The sequence below is a fragment of the Canis lupus genome, chromosome 23 (genome assembly GCF_048164855.1).
Source record: "Canis lupus baileyi chromosome 23, mCanLup2.hap1, whole genome shotgun sequence".
Taxonomy (NCBI): Eukaryota; Metazoa; Chordata; class Mammalia; order Carnivora; family Canidae; genus Canis; species Canis lupus.
The window spans coordinates 38,052,074-38,072,830 of NC_132860.1; the positions used below are offsets into that span (position 1 = coordinate 38,052,074).

Below are 20,757 nucleotides of genomic sequence, written 5' to 3' on the forward strand. Positions count from 1 at the left end.
CAGATGTCAAAATTGTTGAAAGGGAAGCTAATCTCTTCCTGTCATCCTACTCAGAGGAAATGGTTCTGAATCTTCAGTTAGAAGCCAAAGGAATGAAGGTGGTAAGCACCTTATAAGCCCCAGTTGTTTATACTACTACAACTCAACACAGTAACACTGTATCTAAAGGATTTCCTATGTTTTTCTACATAACCCTGTGTCCCTTAGCCCTGCTTTCATCCATCCGAGTCCAGGGAAAGAATATTTTTAGCTGGAGGACTACACACTATGCAAAGTGCAGCTCTAAATGACTTCCCTCAGCAGACTCCAGTAATAATTCTAACACCCTTCCCATCTCCTGACAACACCTGCCCAAACAAATGCCAGCTCAAAATGTTTTAGCTAGAGCAACTCACCTGCTACCTGAAGCTTCTTCTTTCTCATGGATGCTCTGATGATATCTGCACCATGAATTCTGTCTCTGTGTCTTTTTGCCTTGGCTTCGTAAAACCATTGGCCACTCATATTCTTCAGCTGTTGGTCATCCTTAATTTTTTCAGGCAAATGTCTACAAAACAAAAAGAACTTTACTTTGCTAAGAACCCATGGTAAATAAATGAGTTCACCGTGACAGTGGATAAAGAAATCTGTAAACATACAAATAAAACTCTCAGTATTTTAGAAGACCCCACAAACCTCCTAGATGACCAAGAAATACATATTCCTCTTTGACTGAAAAGTCAGGAAAGACAAGGCTAACATTTTTTAAAAATCAAAGACTTCATCTATGACCTCTACATGATGCCTGGCATTTCTTAAGAGCAGATTCACTTTTTGGCTGCAGTCTTCTGTGTCCACTGTTCAAATGTAAATACCCCAGGGAAAGATGGTTTATTAAGTGTCTCTAAACCCTGCTCCCTTTATCTGTAAAAACAGGTTCATCATGGTAATCTACTTCATGAGATTGCTTGGAGGATTAAATTAGCTAATGCATGTAAAACTACCCTTTGCAAATGCCTGGCACCTAATACCCAATGAATAACTGGTGGAGGAGTTATCAGCTGGTTAATCCTTTCCATTTGGCAAAATGAATTTATCAGAGACTTTTGGGGGATGGGGGGGTTAGTGCATGATGTCCCTGGTTCTTAATGCCAGAGAAATGAATACTGAAAAAGTGGGCTGTAGGCAGGCAAGATCAAATTTATGGAAGTAGGGGGGTGGGGAGTAAAGGCAGAGGCAAATTCCGATTGTGTAGATACTGCTTTCAAGGCCTCCACAATCATTCATGCTCATTGAAAAGCTAGTACCTGTAGAACAAAATAAATATGGCCCTAAGATCTCCCTAACAAACACTTGCTTAAAAAAACACTGTTCTACCTGACAAGTGTTGTTTTTTTCTTATCATAAGTGTTTAATCCATATCCCCTCTTTTCCGATCCTTTCCACATCCCTACTGGTAACCATCAGTTTGTTCTCTACAGTCAAGAGTCTGTTTCTTGGTTTCTCTTTTTTTCTTTGTTCATTTGTTTTCTTTGTAAATTCCACATGAGTGAGATAATATGGTATTTTTCTTTCTTTGACTTATTTCTCTTAGCATTATTCTCTCTAGTTCTATATATGTCATTGCAATGTTATTGCAAATGGCAAGGTTTAACTTTGTAAAGACTGAATAATAATCCATTGTATACATACACTACTTCTTCTGTATCCATTCATCTATCAGTGGACACCTGGGCTGCTTCCATAGCTTGGCTATTGTAAATAATGCAAACATAGGGGTGCAGGTGTTCCTTTGATTTAGTGTTTTTGTACTTTTGGGGTAAATACTTAGTAATGCAATTACTAGGTTGTAGGGTAGTTCTATTTTTAATTTTTTGAGGAACCTACACACTGTCTTCCACAGTGGCTGTACCAGTTGCCTTCCCACCAACACCACAAAAGGATCCCTTTTTTCTCCATATCTTCAACAATACTTGATGTTTCCTGTGTTTCAATTTTCACCATCCTGACAGGTATGAGGTGATACTTCATTGTGGTTTTGATTTCATTTCCCTAATGATGAGTGATGTTGAACATCTCATGTGTCTGTTGCCCACCTCTGTCTTCTTCAGAGACATGTCTGTTCATGTGTTCTGCCCATTTTTTATTTGGATTGTCTTTTGGGTATTGAGTTGTACCAGTTCTTTACATATTTTGGATATTAGTTCCTTATGTCATTTGCAAATATCTTCTCTCATTTTGTAGGATGCCTTTTAGTTTCACTCTTTCCTTCACTGTGCAAAAAGAAAGTTATATAGTTCCAATAGTTTATTTTTGCTTTTATTTCTTTTGCCTCAGGAGACCTATCTAGAAAAATGTTGCTATGGCCAATGAGAGATATTACTCCCTGTCCTCTCTCCAAAGGTCTCACAATTAGGCCTTTTAATCCATTTTGAGTTATTTTTGTGTATGGTGTAAGAAAGTGGTCTAGTTTTCCCAACACTATTTGCTGAAAAGTCGGTCTTTTCTTCCTCATTGGATATTCATTCTTCTTTTGTTGAAGGTTAGTTGACCATATAACTGTGGATTTGGTTTTAGATTTCCGTTCTATTCTATTGATCTATTTTTATGACAGTATCATACTATTTAAATTACTACTTCTTTGTAATATAACTCAAAATCTGGAATTGTGATACCTCCAGTTCTTTCTTTTTCAGGATTGCTTTGGCTAGTTGAGGTCTTTTGTGGTTCCATAGAAATTTTAGGATTGTTTGTTCTAGCTCTGTGAAAAATGCTGTTGTATTTTGATAGGGATTGCATTAAATAGATGCTTTGAGTAGCAAAGATTTTTTAACAATCTTTATTCTTCCAATCCATGAACATGGAATATCTTTCCATTTCTTTGAATTGTCTTGAGTTTCTTTTATCAGTGTTTTATAGTTTTCAGAATACAGCTCTTTCACTTGTTTTGTTAAGTTTATTCCTAGATATTTTATTGTTTTTGGTGCAATTGTAAATGGGATTATTTTCTTCATTTCTCTTTCTGCTGCTTCATTATTAGTGTACAGGAATGCAAAAGATTTCTGTACATTGATTTTGTATCCGTGATTTTACTGAATTCGTTTATCAATTCTAGCAGTTTTCTATATAAAGCATCATGTCATTGCAAATAGAGTTTTACTTCTTCCTTACCAATGTGGATGCTTTTATGTTGTCTAATTGCTGTGGTTAGGATTTTCAGTACTATGTTAAAATAACAGCACTGAGAATGGACACGCTTGTCTTGTTCCTGACCTTAGGGAAAAAATTCTGTTTTTCACCACTGAATATTTTTCATATAAAACCTTTATTATGTTGAGATATGTTCACTCTGGACCTACATTACAGAAAGCTTTATCATGAATGGGTGTTATACTTTGTCGAATGCTTTTTCTGCATCTACTGAAATCTTTATATGGGTTTTGCCCCTTCTCTTATTGATGTGACATATCATGGTGATTATTTTGTGAAAAGTGAACCACCCTTGCATTCCAGGAGAGATGAGAGAGAGAGAAAGAGAGAGCATGCACGTGCAAAAGTGGGGGGAGGGGCAGAGGGAGCTGAAAAGGAGAAGCAAACCCCCACTGAGCAGGGAGCCCTAGATCCCAGGCCCTTGAGATCATGACCTGAGCTGAATAAATGCATATGCTTAACTGATGAGCCACCCAGTGACCCATTTTTGTGGTGTTCTTTTTTTTTTTTTTTAAAGGTTTTATTTATTTATTCATGAGAATGCACAGGGAGGAGAGAAAGAGAGGCAGAGACAGGCAGAGGGAAAAGCAGGCTTCATGCAGGGAGCCCGACGTGGGACTTGATCCCAGGTCTCCAGGATCACACCCTGGGCTGCAGGCGGCGCTAAACCGCTGAGCCACCGGGGCTGCCCTTTTGTGGTGTTCTTATCTGGTTTTGGTATGAGGGTGATACTGGCCTCATAGAATGAATTTGGAAGTTTCCCTTCCTCTTATATCTTTTGGAATAGTTTGAAGAGAATAGTCATTAACTCTTCCTTTAAATGTTTGGTAGAATTCACATGTGAAGCTATCTGGTCCTGGACTTTTCTTTGTTGGGAGTTTATTACTAATTCAATTTCATTTCTGGTAACTGGTCTATTCAAATTTTCTATTTCTTCCTGCTTTAGTCTTGGTAGGTTACATGTTTTCAGGAACTTATCTATTTCTTCTAAGTTGTCCAATTTGTTAGCATATACATTTTCATAATACTCTTTTCTTTTTTCTTTTTTTCTTTTTTTAGAGAGAGAGAAAATGAACAAGTAGAGGGCAGGGGGATAGAGAGAGAAAAAAAATCTTAAGCAGGCTCCATGTCCAGCATGGAGACTGACAGAGGGCTCAATCTCATAACTCTGAGATCATGACCTGAGCTGAAATCAAGAGTCAGATGCTTAACTGACTGAGCCGCCCAGGAACCCTAACCCTAAGTTTTCAAAATATTCTGTTACAATTGTTTATATTTCTGTGGTGTTATTTTGCCTTTTTAATTAGTGATTTTATTTGGGTCTCTTTTTTTTCTTTTGATGAATCTTGCCAGAGGTTTATCAATTTTGTTTATCTTTTCAAAGAATTATCTTTTCATTTATCTGTTCTATTGTTTTTTTCATTTCTAGGTCATTTATTTCTGCTCTAATCTTTATTATTTCCTTCCTTTTGCTGAGTTTTACTTGTTCTCTTTCTAGGTCCTTTAGGTGTAGGTTCAAGATTTTTCTTGCTTCTTGAGGTAGACTTGTATTGCTATAAACTTCCCCCTTAGAACCACTTTTGCTGCATCCCAAAGATTTTGGACCATTTTCTTTTATTCCTTTTCATTTGTTTCCATGTAATTTTTTATTTCTTTGATTTCTTGGTTGACTCATTCATTGTTTAGTAGCATGTTATTTAACCTCCATGCATTTGTGCTCTTTCTAGGTTTTTTTTCTTGTGCTTGATTTCTAGTTTCATAGCGTTGTGGTCAGAAAAGATGCATGGTAGGACTTGGATTTTTTTTTTTTTTTGAGACTTTTTCTGTGGCCTAAGATGTGATCTACTCTGGAGAATGTTCCATGTGCACTTGAAAAGAATATATATTCTACTGTTGTAGGATGGAATGTTCTGAATATATCTGTTAAATCCATCTGGTCCAGTGTGTCATCCAAAGCCATTGTTTCCTTGTTGATTTTCTTTTTTTTTTTTTTTTCCTTGTTGATTTTCTGTTGGGACCATCTGTCCACCAATGTAGGATGTTAAAGACCCCTACTATATTACTATTGATGAGTCCCTTTATATTTGTTATCAACTGTTTCATATATTTGGGTGCTCCCATGTTGGGTACATAAATATTTAAAATTGTCACATTCTTTTTTTAAGATTTTATTTTTTAAGTGACCTCTATACGCAATGTGGGGCTGGAATTTACAACCTTGAGATCAAGACTTACATGCTCCACTGACTTTAACCAGCCAGGTGCCCCTACTATTGTTATATCTTCTTATTGGATTGTCCCCTTTATTATGATACAGTGTCTTTCCTTGTCTCTTCTTACAGTCCTTAATATTTATATATTGCCATTTTGTTACTGGTTTTGTGGTTGTTTCTACAGATTTTCTCTGATTTTTTTTTCTCCTGCTCTCTTTCATGGTTTGTTGGCTTTCCTTGGTGATTTACTTGGATTCCTTTCTCTTTATTCTTGCATATCTATTATTGGTATTTGATGTGTGGTTACCATTAAGTTTGCATATACATCTTTTGCATATAGCAGAGTATATTAAGTTGATAGTTACTTAAGCTTAAATCCATTCTTTTCTCCTCTCTCTGCCATGTTTTAGGTATACGGGATTTTATTTTACATCCTTTTATTTTATGAATCCCTTGACTAATTTTTACAGAAATATTTATTTTTACCACTTTTGTGTTTTTACTTTTCATACTTCACTTATGGTCTTCCTTTTCCACTCAAAGAGCCCCCTTTAACAGGGCTGGTTTAATGATCATGAACTCCTTTAGTTTTGGCTTATCTGAGAAACTTTCTCTCTCCTTCTATTCTGAATGACAGTCTTGCTGGATAGAGTGTTCTTGGCTGTAGATTTTTCCCTTTCAGTAAATCCTCCCACTCAGTTCTGGCCTGCAAGATTTCTGCTGAAAAATCCACTGATAGCAAAACGAGAGTTCCCCTAGTATGTAACTGTCGTCTTTTCTCTTGCCGCTTTAAAAATTTTTTATTGGTATTTTTGCTTATTTAAATTACTATGTGTCTTGGTGTGGACCTCCTGGGGTTGAAATTTTTGGAGGGATTTCTGTGCCTCCTGGATCTGGATATCTGTTACCTTCCTCAGATTAGGGAAGTTTTGGATATTATTTCTTCAAATAAATTTTTTTAAAGATTTTATTTATTCATGAGAGAAAGAGAGAGGCAGAGACACAGGCAGAGTGAGAAGCAGGCCTCCTGCAAGGAGCCAGACATAGGACTCAATCCTGGATCCCGGGATCACGCCCTGAGCCAAAGGCAGACGCTCAACTGCTGAGCCACCCAGGGATCCCTATTTTTTCAAATAAATTTTCTGCATCATTGTCTCTCTTCTTCTCCTTCTGAGATCCCTATAATGCAAGTGTTATTATGCTTGATAGAATCACTAAGTTCCCTAAGATTGCTCTTGATTTACATAATTTTCTTTCCTTTGCTCAGCTTGGTGACTTTCCATTACTCTGTCTTCCAAGTCATTAATTCATTCTTCAGTTTCATCTAGCCTGCTATTTATTCCATCAACTATATTTTTAATTTATTGTGTTCTTGATCTCTGATCGATTCCTTATCTCTGTGTTAAGGGTTTCACTGATGTCCTCCACTCAAGTCCAGTGAATATCTTTATGATCATTAATTTAAATTCTCTATCAGAATTTCATGTTGGTCTCTCACTGTGGTTTGGTCCTGTTCTTTCACTTGAGAATTCTGTCTCATTTTGTCTGTTTCTTTGTGCTAGGAAAGTTAGCTACTTCTCTTGCTCTTAATAATAGCCTTATGAAGAAGAAGAGGTCCTGTAGTACCCTGCAGGGCATGTCCCATTCCCCAGGGCCTGGCAAAGGGAATGTCTCATAGGTGTGTTGGTGTCCTCTGCTGTTGAGTCCTGACCTCTTTTTCCTTCAGTCCAGTGTCTCCAGAGGCTTTGTCTATCATGGGCAGTATTTGGTCCCCAGCAGGAGTGGGGCACATTTTAACAAGGTGTGTGGTGGCCTGCTTGCCCGCATTGCAGCTGGAACTGATGTCCACACAATGCCTGGTGGGGAGATGTGGTGTTGGCAGGATTGGCTCTGGTCTTCCTGGGGAGGGGCCCACAGTGCTGAGCCTAAGACAAGGATGCCTGAAAAGGGAGGATCCAAGAAAGCTCAGAGTGGTGTGTCTTGGTGTAAACAAGTTAGGTAAGCAAGTGTTAGAGCCAGGCTGGTTCCCGCAGGTAGCCGTTGTTTATGCTGGGGGGTGGAGGAGGGAAATGGGACCTGCCAGGTCCTTGTTCCCGGAGGGGTTGCCCCATGATTTTTGTCTCTCCAAGCCACACTCTGAAATGAGCAAATCACTCCCTCCTGCCTTCCCTCAATGTTTTTTAAACTGCTGGTTCTAGCTGTATGTTTAGGCTGTTGTGTGCTGTATCTTTAAGGGTAGGGACTCTCCCAGAGCTGATGCCTTGATTTTTGAAGTTCCAGGCTTTAGGTCCCACTGATTTTAAGAATTCACAAATTCAGCTCCTCTCACTTTCAAAGGCAAGTATCATGAGGATTCATCCTGCAGTTTGTGGGCTCCCCAGTGTGAAAGTCTGTTTTTCACTTTTCTCTGTGCCACTGGCTCCCTCCACACTGCAGACGGCCCCAGTCCACTTCACTCCCACACTGGGTCTTTGCCCTTTCTACCTTTTTTTATGTGGCCTCTTCTTCACCATTTAGTTGTAGAATTTGTTCTGCCAGTCTTCAGGTTGTTTTATGGGTTATCTATGCAGACATGAGAGTTATCTAGTTGTATCTGTGGGGCAAGGTATGCTTAGGGTCCTCCTACTCTGCCATCTTCCCAGCCAACCCTCTATTTGACAGTCTTTTAAACTTCAAATCTCTCCATCCATCTCAATGAGAACCACAAACTCCAGAACATAGTAAAAGAATAAAGGAGTATAAAAGCCTTAAGCCGACTGAACTTTCAAAAGGTAATGTGCTACAAAATCCAAGAGGGTTTCATGATTGTAATTCAAGCTAACATGCACCCTTCCTAAAGTAGTAAATCTAAGTATCTTAGCCAGAGAACCTGTATGATGGCCACATCAAGATGGTGGCAGGGCTGAGTGTCAGGGGTGCACACCAGCATACCTGGGAGTAGGGAAAACAGGAGGGATCCTAGCAAGTACATTTCCTTTTTCCCAAGTATGCCTGGGGAGTATCTTTTTACCCAGAGTCCAACTCTCTGCTGGAACTTTCTCTCCTCTCCCAATTATTTAGGAAGAAGTGGTCCATAGCAAACATAACCAATCACAACATGTGGACATACATCGTCATGACTGAACAGCACCAAATCCTGACAGAGACTGTTATCACTTCATGGTTTTCAATCACCAGAGAGGTCATGGTTCTTATTAAACATTTCTAATGGTTTCCAATTATCTGAGGCTTTTCACAGGACAAACAATCCTTCGTGGGCTGCTGATGGACCTTTTGCCTTCTTCTCCCAAAGGACCAAGTTTGAGTTCAATTCCAGAAGACAGAAGTCCCTCCAGCATTCCCTGATTAGAAAGTGAGCCCCTAGGGGCAGGGTCTCTACTCCATATATCCTTGCTTGGTGTCTTTGGAAAACAGTGAGGTTTTATTCAGTGCTTGTGGAGGAAAGAGGTTTCATATGAGGCTCCTGGCCACCTGGCTTCAGACTGCCTTTTCAGATTCGTTTTCCAGCACTTACTCTCAGACTCTACTTGCCAGTTATGCTGAACTTCTTACTATTCTGCGAACTGCTCTAACTTCCAAAAACATTAGAAGTAGAAAGCCCTGCAGAAAGTCTATGAGCTTTAGACTCTCCCAAACAGGTCCAAACCCTAGTTCTGACCCTTCCTCTGGCAGGTTACTGAACCCTTCAAAGCCTCAGTCTCTATTCATAAAGACAGGGGAAAATGAGACCTACACTGCAGGACTTCTGAGGTGATTAAATGAGGTGTTTACCTGAAAGCACCTAACAGTGCCTAGATCTGGAGAAGGGGCCAATAAATGTGAAGTCTCTCAGGATATCCTTCCTCACTTCTCTGTGGAGTGCATTGCTCCTTATCTTTCAGATCCAGCTCATGTACCTCACAGGGGAAGCCTTCCCTAATTGCCAAGGCACAGGTCAGTAGCTTGCCCTTCCCGCAGGCTCCCATGCCACTGACCACACCATATTCTAATGATCTATTTGCACATCTGTCTCACCCACTAATCTGTGAACTCTGTAAACTCTCGGGACCACATCTTAATCACCTATGTAATGCCAGCCCTAGCACTAAGCCTGGCACAGAACTGATACCCAACAACTGTTAGATGAGTGAATAAATGAAAGAACAAATAAATGCTCAACAGCCACCCCAGTCTAAGTCAGGCAAGAGATAAGAATGATCCTGCCACTGCTAGGGTTAAGTAAATCATAAATGTCACAAAGGCACTGACTTCTCCTGATGAGGTAGGACATCTCACACTTGGCAGAACAGGAACAAACATGATGATATCTGGCACTAACTATAATCTTATTGAAAGAGACCACAAACCCTCATAGTGTAACAACTCTCAATTTCTCTTCAGGAGGTTATTTATTTACTTATTTTCGGTGTTCAGCTGAAGGGCATTCTGTAGGTGCCCCTGTGCGACTGTGGATCTACTCCTGCCTACACGACTGTCTGGCAAGCCCTGATCATGCTAAGCTTTCAGTATACCAGGGACAAATGCTGGGTGAGTCAGGCTCACTGAAATACCTGGCTCCTGGAAGGGCTAGGAGCCATCATAGTACAGAATTAGGATTGGGTTTCATGCTTTTTAAATGGCAAAAGAATAAGAAATTATGCAATTTCATTAAGTGCCATTTATGTCTTTTCTAACATGATAATCCCTGCTAGGTTTAATTAATCAATTTCTTTTTCTATCTTAGTCATTTGGAATATTTCATAGATGAATACATATGTGTGACATTAAAACCCAAGCTTTATAAAGATGTAGGATTAAAAAAAAAAAGAATCCCATCATCTAGATGGTGCTATTAAAATCTTCTCCACCAGCTTGGAGTTGATGTCTCATTTTTCATCAACTCTAATCAGACCCATAAAAATGGCATTTGATTCTCTAATTCTTCTACTATTTAGTTGAAATGAGAAAAGATGTTTCTTGAGATCACCACTTTCATCACTTACCATCCTCTGCACATATGCACAACGTGCTTAGGAAAGAGCTAAGGATAGAGAAGATGACCAATAAACACTCACGGGCTGGTGGGAATAAATGAAGGTAGAAGAAGAGCACTTGACCCAGACAGGACACTGTCCTGCTGGCCCTCCAGGCAGAACATGCCAGTCATGCCCCTCATTCCTTTGGCTAATACATACAAAGCATGTGTTTTATATTGACCTTGTGCTTGTCACTGAACATGCATCATCTCATTTAATACTTACAATTTCACCATCATGTACAAAGAATTTAGTCAATTGTAAAAGACAGCCATCTTGTCTCCTCCGCATGCTAAAGGCCATATCTATTCATTTGTTTATTCATTAATTCCTTAATCCCCTATCATGTACCAGCCACATGCTCAGAATTGTACATTAAAAAAAATCATTATTTTAGACAGTCCTAAGTGCCTGTCTCAATTCCTGTGTTGCAGAGAGAGTGTGAGCACTTCCAGGAGAAAGTCAGAAGAGCAGTGACACCCTTCAGGCTAGCCTCAACACTTTTCCTTTAGCTTATCCTCTTTTCCCCTTTTTATACACACAACATACCCTGGCTTCCAGCTATTCATCATGATTAGGCAAAGGCCTACCTGGTTGATGTTATCTGGTCAACTGGATAAAAACCAGCAGAGAGGCTGACTGGCTGGCCCATTTCCCAGCCTTTTTTTTTTTTTTTTTTTTTTTTAACCCCTCAGTATATCCTGGGATGAGATGGTAAGACTATGTGATTTGAAAACACTCTGGGGCCAGAGAAATTAGGAGGTTTGCCCAGAGTCAAACAGCTAGGACCAGGGCCATCCAGACTCCTAGTCAATGCTGTTTCTACCACTCTACCCTACCTGAGAGAGCCAAACATGATTTTTATGTCTAAGATGGTTATCACAGTTCACTCTACACAGGAATTCAACCTTTGATAGAGAATCTGAAAAACCAACACATGTGAAAATGAAGGAAACTGCAAATGCTTCCTTATAGTGGAAAATGAGAGGAAACATGTGTCCCTTGTGTCATAGACACATCATAAATCCCCACAATCTGCTGAGAGGCACCACAGCATGTGGGAAGCACAGACTTTGCAGTTCGCTGAGCAACTCTTCAATCTTGCAGGGAGCTTAACCTCTTCTACCTCGCTTCCTCATTGTTAAGCAGGTTCAGCTATGTGGATGAAAAGGGAAAATATATGTGAAGCTCCATATATAATATAGTTCCTTGAGAAATGTTGGTTCCGTTCCTCTTTGCTTTGACAGAAAACACCCCAGAGGTCCTGGAAAGCAGTTCTTCAAAGCCAACTGCCTTCACTTTAAACAAAACAAAACAAAACCCAGGTCTTAGGGGAGCAGCTAAGAATCATAAGTTGCGGTTGCGGTTGAAATGATATCTATGGCAAGAATGCCCATCACATAGATGTGGTTATGTGTGCACGGGGGTGGGAGGTGTGGTGCTGGTGGTGCACAGACACACATGGGCAATGACTTCCTGCTGACAGTATGATGCAAAGCACAGGAAATACCACCTTTAGAGTGTCTCATTTTCAAACCATAAAGGACTAAAATTATATATATGTATGCAGAATGGGGTTTCTTAAAAAGAAAAAGGAGTAGGGAGGTAAGAAGAATCCATCCCGATGTCTGCTTCACCGCTGATCTGTGAAATGTCTGTAGCTGGTAGTTAGGGAAGCAAGCTGAATATGCATGTGTTGTAATGACTGGGCCCAGTACTTGTGGCAGCAGGCAGAGAAGTAGCACAAAACACAGGTATAAGGGCAACAGTGACCTAGGACGGTTATCTTCTAGCTGCCTCCTGAGACGCCACAGTGGCTATTCCCTGGGTTCAGGTCCATGTTCTACCCTGATTTGGGAACTGAACATTTGCTTCCCCTGTATGATACTCATCTTTCTTCTTTCAAGAAATCAGATTGGAGGTAACATATAGATTAAATCATTTCCAAAATGTCTCAAATGAACTTGGATGTGAACAATTTGAAGACCTGGATATATTAGGAAAGGCAAACAGATTTCAGACTGAATGTGAAATCTCACCTACAGCCGTGCTGAAAAGGATTTGGAGGCAGCATCTGGTCTTAGTGGGCAACAGTGATCTAGGGCATTAGTGATATCCTCTCATAGCTGTAGGAGGGTTATACTCCAAAGTCCATAATAAATTAGCATTTGAAAGATTGGTCTGATTTATAGTGGCAGATACGCCTTTCTAATGATGTTTGCTTACGCTAATATTAGAATCACATAATTTATGTTTCTAAAGCCACATACCAACCAGGAGGACTAGGAAATTGTAAAATCATGTTAGGGAAACAAAGTTGAGATTTTAAATTTGCAATTGATAATGCATTAAAAGGATAAAGGTCAATTTCTTTGAGGGCTAGGAGCATGTTTTAATTACCATAGAATTCTCTTCATATCATTGTCTAGAGAAGTTCCCTATGTTCAATGAAATTTCACTGCATTAAATAATTGAGGGTTTTGGGATGCCCAGGTGGCTCAGCAGTTGAGTGCCTGCCTTTGGCTCGGGTCTTGATCCCAGGTCCGGGATCGAGTCCCACATCGGGCTCCTTGCAAGGAGCCTGCTTCTCCCTCTGCCTATGTCTCTGCCTCTCTCTCTCTCTCTCTCAGTCTGTGTCTCTCATGAATAGATAAATCTTTAAAAAAAATAATTGAGAGTTTTAAGAGTAATTTCCTCCTAAGGAGTCAGACTACCAAGCATAGAATTCTGTCCTTTTTTTTAGAGGCAAAGGTGGAGAGGGGAATAAGGGAATTAAAATGTATCCATCACCTCTTACGTGCTAAGAAGATTAAGAATTATCTTACTTAATCCTGACTCTAATCCTTTGAGTTTGGTATTATGGGCATTCTCAGTCTCTGGGTTAAGGCTTGGAGAGGTTAAGTAACTTGTCCAATGTCCAAGTAACTTGATTAGTGGTGAGAAGAGGATTCAAACTAATTTCAGTTTTGACTCCACAGTTAAGTAGGGGACTTCTTCCCTATTCTTCTGAAGGAATAATACCAATGATTTTGACTCCAATTGAACATGAATGCTTTGTGAACGTACTGTAATTCACTTTAAGCACTACTTATTATGGCTACTAATAATAACTCATAAATAGACAGTGCTTCACAAATTAACAAATGATTAACAAATGGCAGGACAAATTACAAGGGGCAAAAATACCACCATGGGGTACAGGGAATAGCACTGGACCAAGAGCTTTTCTTACTATGGCCCTGGCAGAGATTATCTCGTGGCCCTGGGCTACTTATTTCCCCCTTTCTGGGCTTTATCAGTAAAGTGAAAGAGCTGGACAAAAAAATCTTTCTGGAGCTGTCAGGCTATATGGAAAGCAAATGGAAGAGTCAAAGACAAACAGCTGGAAGATGGCAAAGGGGCTGAAAGCAAAAGCCCATGGAATAGCATTTTTAGAGATCAGAGATCTAGTTCCACCAGTCCAGGAGCAGAACAGCCTCAGACCCACACTCACAACTCCCTTCAGTCCTAAATCAAAGAGGGGGTCAGAGCACAATTCTTTTTATATGAAGCACGCCAGGCCATGGGCTGGGCGTCTTTCAGTGTACACAGGCTATGGGCCTCATGCTCATCTGTCACCTGCACCCACCCACCCACCGTACACCATCACTTCTCCCCAAGTCCTAGACCTATCTGTGGTCAACATCAGGTCCTTAATGCTTGACTAAAAACTCTCCAGAATGATGGTAGAACACAGGGCTTGACTCACACTTGATTTTCCGCCATCCCAAGACTTCCTGCTATCAGTTTGTAGAAGCAAAAGCTGCTAGGGCACCCTGAGAAACAGAAGGGGAGTCTGCAAACCCACCACTACTAAGGGACTCACTGCATTACTGCCGTGGCTACAGACGGGCTGGTACCAGAGGCTATATGCTCACACCCCTTATACTAAGCACAGTTCCAGTCAGAACTTTGCATTTTTGAGGATTTTTCCATCAGCCACTGCAGATGCTCGTGAAACACCTCCACTTCACTCACACAGAAACACACAACAATGGTGAACACTCAGCAGCCTGCAGTCCCAGGGGCCAAGGACATTTACAGAAAAGGGAGGACAAATCCCTCTTCCTAACCTGGCTGGATAGAGGATGTAGAATCGCAAACCACACATAACATCTGACAAATAGAAACACCTGAGAAATAGAAGATAGTCAGCAATCTGGTATTCATAATTCCCACGTCCTGACACAGGAAGAGATATCCAGGGCCATCTTTGCTCCACTGCTTTCTTTCCAAATCTCCCCATCTTATCTTCTGAGAGGAGAAAGGATTCCCAATATGCTTTAAGAATCAACTAGTATTTTTTTCGGTGTTGCCCTCACTCCTTATTTTTAAAATGGGTGTCACAGTCCTGCCTCGCCAAATCTCAGGGTTGTTGTCAGGAAATGTTGAATAACATTCACCAAAGGGCTTTATAAAGTGTAAATGGGTAAAGGATCAATGCTACCAAAAGGCTCTGAGGGAGGGCTGGGGTAAATTTCCTGGGTTCCTGGATAAAATGCTCAAGCCCCCCCACCCCCCAGTTGCTGAGAATGAAGAACATTCCACCCCAAGTGCACAGAGCACTACAGGTGACTTGTAGGGAGGCATGTGACAAGTAAAGAGTCCCATTCTCAAGCTCTCCTGTACCTGTCACGATCACAGCTCAATGTCATACCTCATTTCAAGACGGCCACTCCCTTCCCCATGGCCAGGCACTAGGACTGCCTCTCTGCTATCTTTTTTCTCAGAAAAAGGAGGTGGAGTTAGTGCATGAGTACCTGAAGACCAGAATCTCACTCTCCATCCTGACATCTATGGGTAGGAGGAGCTTGAGCAAGTCACCACCTACCCTGTCTCAGAGTCAATTTCCTCACACATCAACTAGGCATAATTATATCCCACCCTTAGCCCCTATCAACTGCTCAAGAGTGTCTGAGCTCAGAAAAATGCCCTTTGCAATCTGTTAATCACTGCCATTTGTGAATCATTTGTAAGTTTAAGCACTGTCTCTGTGAGCTATTATTAGTAGCCATAACCAGATGCTCTGGAGTGCTTGGAGTGAATTTCAGCATATTCACAAAGCATACATGTTCAATTGGGGTCAAAATATGGGAAATGGTGCAAATAAATCCATTATTCAAAAAAAATCCATTATTCATGGTCCTGTGTCCTAGGAAACAAGAACATGGCTTATGCTCTTTCCAGATAACTCCTAGATGAGGATTATGCAGTTAATACTTTATAATCAAAAAGCCTTTCACTGCCTTCAAAGCCCAAGATGACACAGATAGCAGGGTCTGGGCTCAAGTCCACTTCTTTGGCATCCTGCTATTATGCTCCTTCTACCTACCCTGCGGGTGAGTGGCAAGTGGTAGGAATGTTGACATGGACCATGTGGGTTCCTCTCAGCAAGAACAATGTGTCACTCCTCGTGAGACAGAAATGAAAAAATGGCTCGGTCAGAGCCAATTTCAATCGCTGCTGAAACCAATTCAAACATTTCTGAAGTATGCAGAAATGCGAGCTACTTCTCAATTTATTATTTTTTTAAATCTTAGGAATTAAAAAATATTCCAATTTAGTTCATGATTCATTTTTTATTTTTTTTAAAGATTTATTTATTTATTTATTCAGAGAGAGCGAAAGAGAGGCAGAGACACAGGCAGAGAGAGAAGCACGCTCCATGCAGGGAGCCCGACATGGGACTTGATCCCAGGTCTCCAGGATCACACCCCAGGCTGCAGGCAGCACTAAACCGCTGCGCCACCAGGGCTGCCCCATGATTCATTTTTTAAAAGTCAATATAAATATGCATACATCCAAATATATGTATGTATGTGTTAGTATATACTTCATTTTTAATTCAGTATTTAACAAATTAAAGGGGTTTAGTTTATCAAGACTATTTTTGGTGGAGTCCTAAGAGATAAATTAAGAGACACTGGGAAGGAAAAAAATCCCATCCATGAAGTAACCTAAAGCCTGTTAAGTCCAAGATCCATGTCAGAGTTATCCCTTATGGTTCAGAAAAAAATGTGTCCCATCTTCTTATAGACTGTCCCCCTTCCCCGATGCCCAGGGACCTCCTGGCTCCTTACCTGACTCTCTCCTCTTCAGCTCTCTTCAGGGCAGCATCCCGCTGCAGAACCTTCATGATGGCTTCTTGCTCCTCTTCTGTCAGGAAGCTCAAGTCAATCATTTTGGAAATCATACACAAAAATAATAGCAACAGATCTGGCTTAAAATTCTCAAAGTGAAACTAGGACTGTAGCTTGAATGATTTAGAGATGTAAAAATTAAGTGAAATAATATCTTTCTCAGTTCTGCAGCAAAAGTCTGAGGTTGGCTCAGCAAAAGTTTAAGGTGACTGATGGCAAAATCCTCAACGCCCTTTCCAGAAAGGTAAATGGTGATCTGTGGTACAATGTGGAGAAGAGGCTCTCAGAAGGATGCTGCATTCCTTGCCAGACAGGTCACTTGTTCCCACAGTGGCATTCCGACTCCCACTCCCACTCTGGACCAGTCTTAGACACAGTTTATTCTCCTTGTGTCCAGGTCACCATCTCAAGGAGAGGCAGCAGCACCTGAGCATCTCGCGATACCTGGGGAATCACAAGATAGTAAACACCAGACAGTGTGAGGAAATTCCTATAAGCATTGCTCATTATTACAAGATTTAAAACGTGCCTGGGGAAAGAGAATGACCATGTGAGATGGTCTCTGAGATCAGGGAAACCAGTTCTGCCAGCTTCCTGAGCAAATGGGTCATGAAGCACGTTCTACTCAATTCCATACTGCCAATACGGAAAGCATGCAAAATGCCTCTCGATGTTCGACAACCCACTGAGGAAAGGGATGGCTCCGAAAAGGAGCTAGTGCTCTCTCTCCAAACTCACAGGATGCTAGGCTAAGTAGTCCCACTCAAGGTCAATAAGACCAGGAAGACACGTTGTCAAGTGATTATGGGTAAGAAGCTAAAAATAAAAATTGACAAGTGCTCACTTCTCTGCGAGTAGCAGTGTTCACGGAAACGTTATCTGGGCTCTGTAATGACAGGTAATGAGCTGGCATCAGGGAAAGGCAGTGTGCACAAGAGGCAGAACAGTCCCACCTCTAACCTTTGCTGGGTCTAGAGCAACTCACCATGCTTGCTCCCTTCACGTCTGAGGACAAAGAACACTTACTCGTGTGTATAGAAACTGGGGAAAGGAAGAGGCATAATTTCAACCTCCTCCATCCAAAGTGAGAATTTTAAGTAGGACTTTGGGCAAGAACCCTATTTGCTTTGAGGCAACTCCACCCCATGTGCAATGAGAAGGTGTCACAAAGAATTTCACAGCTGTTTGGGACTTTAGAAGTCACCTACTCCAGGATTGGGGCCCTTTAACACAGTGCTACACATACAGTTGACACCAAAAACCAGGGATCCGGTAAGTTTTTTTGTTTTTTAATATTTAATTAATTAATTAAGAGAAGAGACAGTGAGTGAGCATGCGCAGGGAAGGGGGTGGAGATAGAGGGGAAGCACACTCCTCGCTGAGCAGGGAGTTCAATGCGGGGCTCAATCCCAGGACCCGGAGATCATGACCTGAGCTGAAGGCAGATGGTTAACCGACAGAGCCACCCAGGTGCCCCAAAGGTGCTCAGTAAGTTTTAAAGCAGTCTCACTGAAGAATAAAACAGAGTGTGTATACTATTGAGTACTTTTTATGAATAAATTCTTTGATTTGGCAAAACAGAACCACCGTGAAGTGCCCCTCTGCCATGTTAGCAAGTGACCCGCCTCTTGGAGGCTCAGTTTTCTCTTTTGCCCTTATTTGTCAGTGGGATGTCCCTTACAGGTTGTAAAGACTAAGTGAAATGATGAATATAAAATAGCACATATCTTGCATCCTCTAGCTACTAAAATAGCTACTAAAAATATAGTCTAGCTTCCTTTCTGAGTTCACATTTTTGTCCTGTCCCTCCAAATAAGAGTATACTTTGTTATACAGTTTCCTTTTCTCTTTTGTATTATGTTTCCTTCTGATCTCCCCCATGAAGTATGGACTTCATGGACAGGTACTCTGATGACCTTTGTTTTATATTCCTGTAGCTCTCTGCATATGGTTCACAGTGACTACTCAAATATTGACACTACTTTATTCTCTTTTTTTAAAATTTGCATGCATTTGTATAGGTTGGTGCCTGTTTGTTCATCTTGGAAAATATTCATCCCTCAAGATGAAAGTTACCACCCCCAAGGAAGCCTTCCCTAACTACCTCAGCTAGAGTTCAAAGTAGATTCACTTATTGCTCCTAACTCTTCACTTCCTCCCTGAAACAACTAGACAACCACGTTGCCACAAGAGTGAGCAGAGTATTCATCCTTACCTTCCTGTTGTTGGGCTTGACCTGTGACTTTGGTCAATGGAATGTGACAAATGTGATATAAGCGTGGGCCTGTGTGGTTTGGCTTGGCTTCTTACACTACTGCCATGGGCTACAAGAAGAACCTGCCCTAGGGAGCTACTGCCTTTCCAGTGTGGGTCCCAGAAAAGGAGATATAATGTCAGACCAGAACCTGAGCCACCTGAAGTAAGGCCACCCCAGCTGACCTGGAGATTATGGAAAGAAATACATATTTGTTGTTGGAAGCCACTGAGGTTTGTGGCTGTTCTACAATACTTCTGTAGCAGGAGTCTAACACAAAAACTTTCTTCTCCATATCTATACCACCACTATAATTATTTATCTTCCTTTAGTCATTACCATTTGACTATAAGTCTCTGAATGTGAATAAGTAGGTGAGTAAATGAATGAAACTAACCCAAATATACAAGTTCACTAGGGGACAGCTATCTATTCTTTTATGCAGAATAGCTTCTTTCATGCATACTAATTTTCTTAGATCTCAGAGGCTGGTAAGGAAATTAATTCAGGCCACATTTGGAGAACCATGTACACTGCCATATGGTTTAGTGAGAGACATTTTTTAAATTCAATGAGTGATAGACAGGAAGAGAACAAAGGACATAAACAACTCAAGTTGTCCAGCAGTGGTAACTGGCAGCATTGCTAAGGGAGGAAATGCTGGTTTCCACACCTTCATGAAGAACTACAAGCTAACCAGTGCTTCTGCATCAGAGCTTCTAAGGGTTAAACATTTCTTCTAAAAATTAGTGAGACAAAGGGCAATATCTTCATTTTACAGGGAAAGGAGTGAAGCTGGAATCTTTGACTACTAATTGGGTCAGACTGCAGCAGAGCCCTTGGATGGCAATCAAGACTCTTCAATACCAGGTGCTTTCCCAAGTCCCAATACTCTGGATGTTATCTACCATGGGAGGTAATCGAACATTTCATTCATTCATTCAACAAACATTTATTGAGAGCCTATTATGTGCCTGGCACTGTTCTAAGCACTGGAGATACAGTGATAAATAAGACAAAAAAAACTTCCTGTCCTTACGGAGCCTACATGACACTTAGCGGAGATATCAAACTAAATAATAATTTCAAAAACGCCTAAATAATTAGAATGTAACTTGCCAGAAGGTGATAATAGAGCAGAGAAGGGAAGGGGGTAGTTCGAGTTTTAAAGAGAGTTGTTAGGGTTGGTTTTGTTGAGAAAACGACATTTAAACAAAAACTTGACACAGGTGAGGAAACAAGCTACACTGGTATCAGAGGGTCCTGAGGTAGAAGTCTGTCTGGCATGTTCAAAGAACATCAAAGAAGTCAGTGCTAGAACACCAGAGTGTGCCAGGTGGTGAATAGGACAGGGCCAGTCAGAAAGAAGTAGGTTGCATGAGGGCTATATGATTTCTGACTGTTTCTCTGAAATGGAGCACCATTAAGGAAAATCAGAAAAAAAGTAAATATTTACTGGGTACCTCCTACACTCCTGGCACTTAACATAGCTCACAGGATCCTCAAAAAGGTCTGAGGAAGTATTTTATAGTCTGTGTTTTTCAAAAAGGAGAGTAGGGCTCAGGGAGGTTTTTGTCACCATGCTTGTGTGGTAGGGCTGTTATTTGCCAGTAACTTTTTTTTTTTCTTAAGATTTTATTTATTTAAGATTTTATTTATCTGAGAGTGAGGATGAGACAGAAAGCAAGACAGAAAGCATAGAGAGCACAAGCAGGAAGGGGGCAGAGGAGAGGGAGAAGCAGACTCCCTGCTGAGAAGAACTCCATCCCAGAACCCCAGGATCATGACCTGAGCTGAAGCAGACCTTTAACAGACTGAGCCACCCAGGAGCCCCTTACCAGTAGCTTTATCAGATTAACCCACCCCAATGCTGACCTCTCTAATTCTCCCCAACACAGATTCCTCAA

General features: G+C 40.9%; 1 protein-coding gene across 10 annotated transcripts in view; it reads right to left on the minus strand.

Moving 5' to 3' along the window:
* The window catches only part of SYTL2 (synaptotagmin like 2), a 117,038-nt gene that overhangs the window by 50,930 nt on the left and 45,351 nt on the right, over nucleotides 1-20,757 (minus strand). For all 10 annotated transcript variants that reach the window (XM_072794896.1, XM_072794884.1, XM_072794885.1 and 7 more), the window contains 2 exons: nucleotides 16,537-17,040; nucleotides 396-547 (listed from right to left, as the gene is read on the minus strand). In XM_072794896.1, the coding sequence (XP_072650997.1) occupies nucleotides 396-547; nucleotides 16,537-16,649 (265 nt within the window). In that variant the 5' untranslated portion in view covers nucleotides 16,650-17,040. Of the gene's footprint in view, nucleotides 1-395; nucleotides 548-16,536; nucleotides 17,041-20,757 lie in introns of those variants that run through there.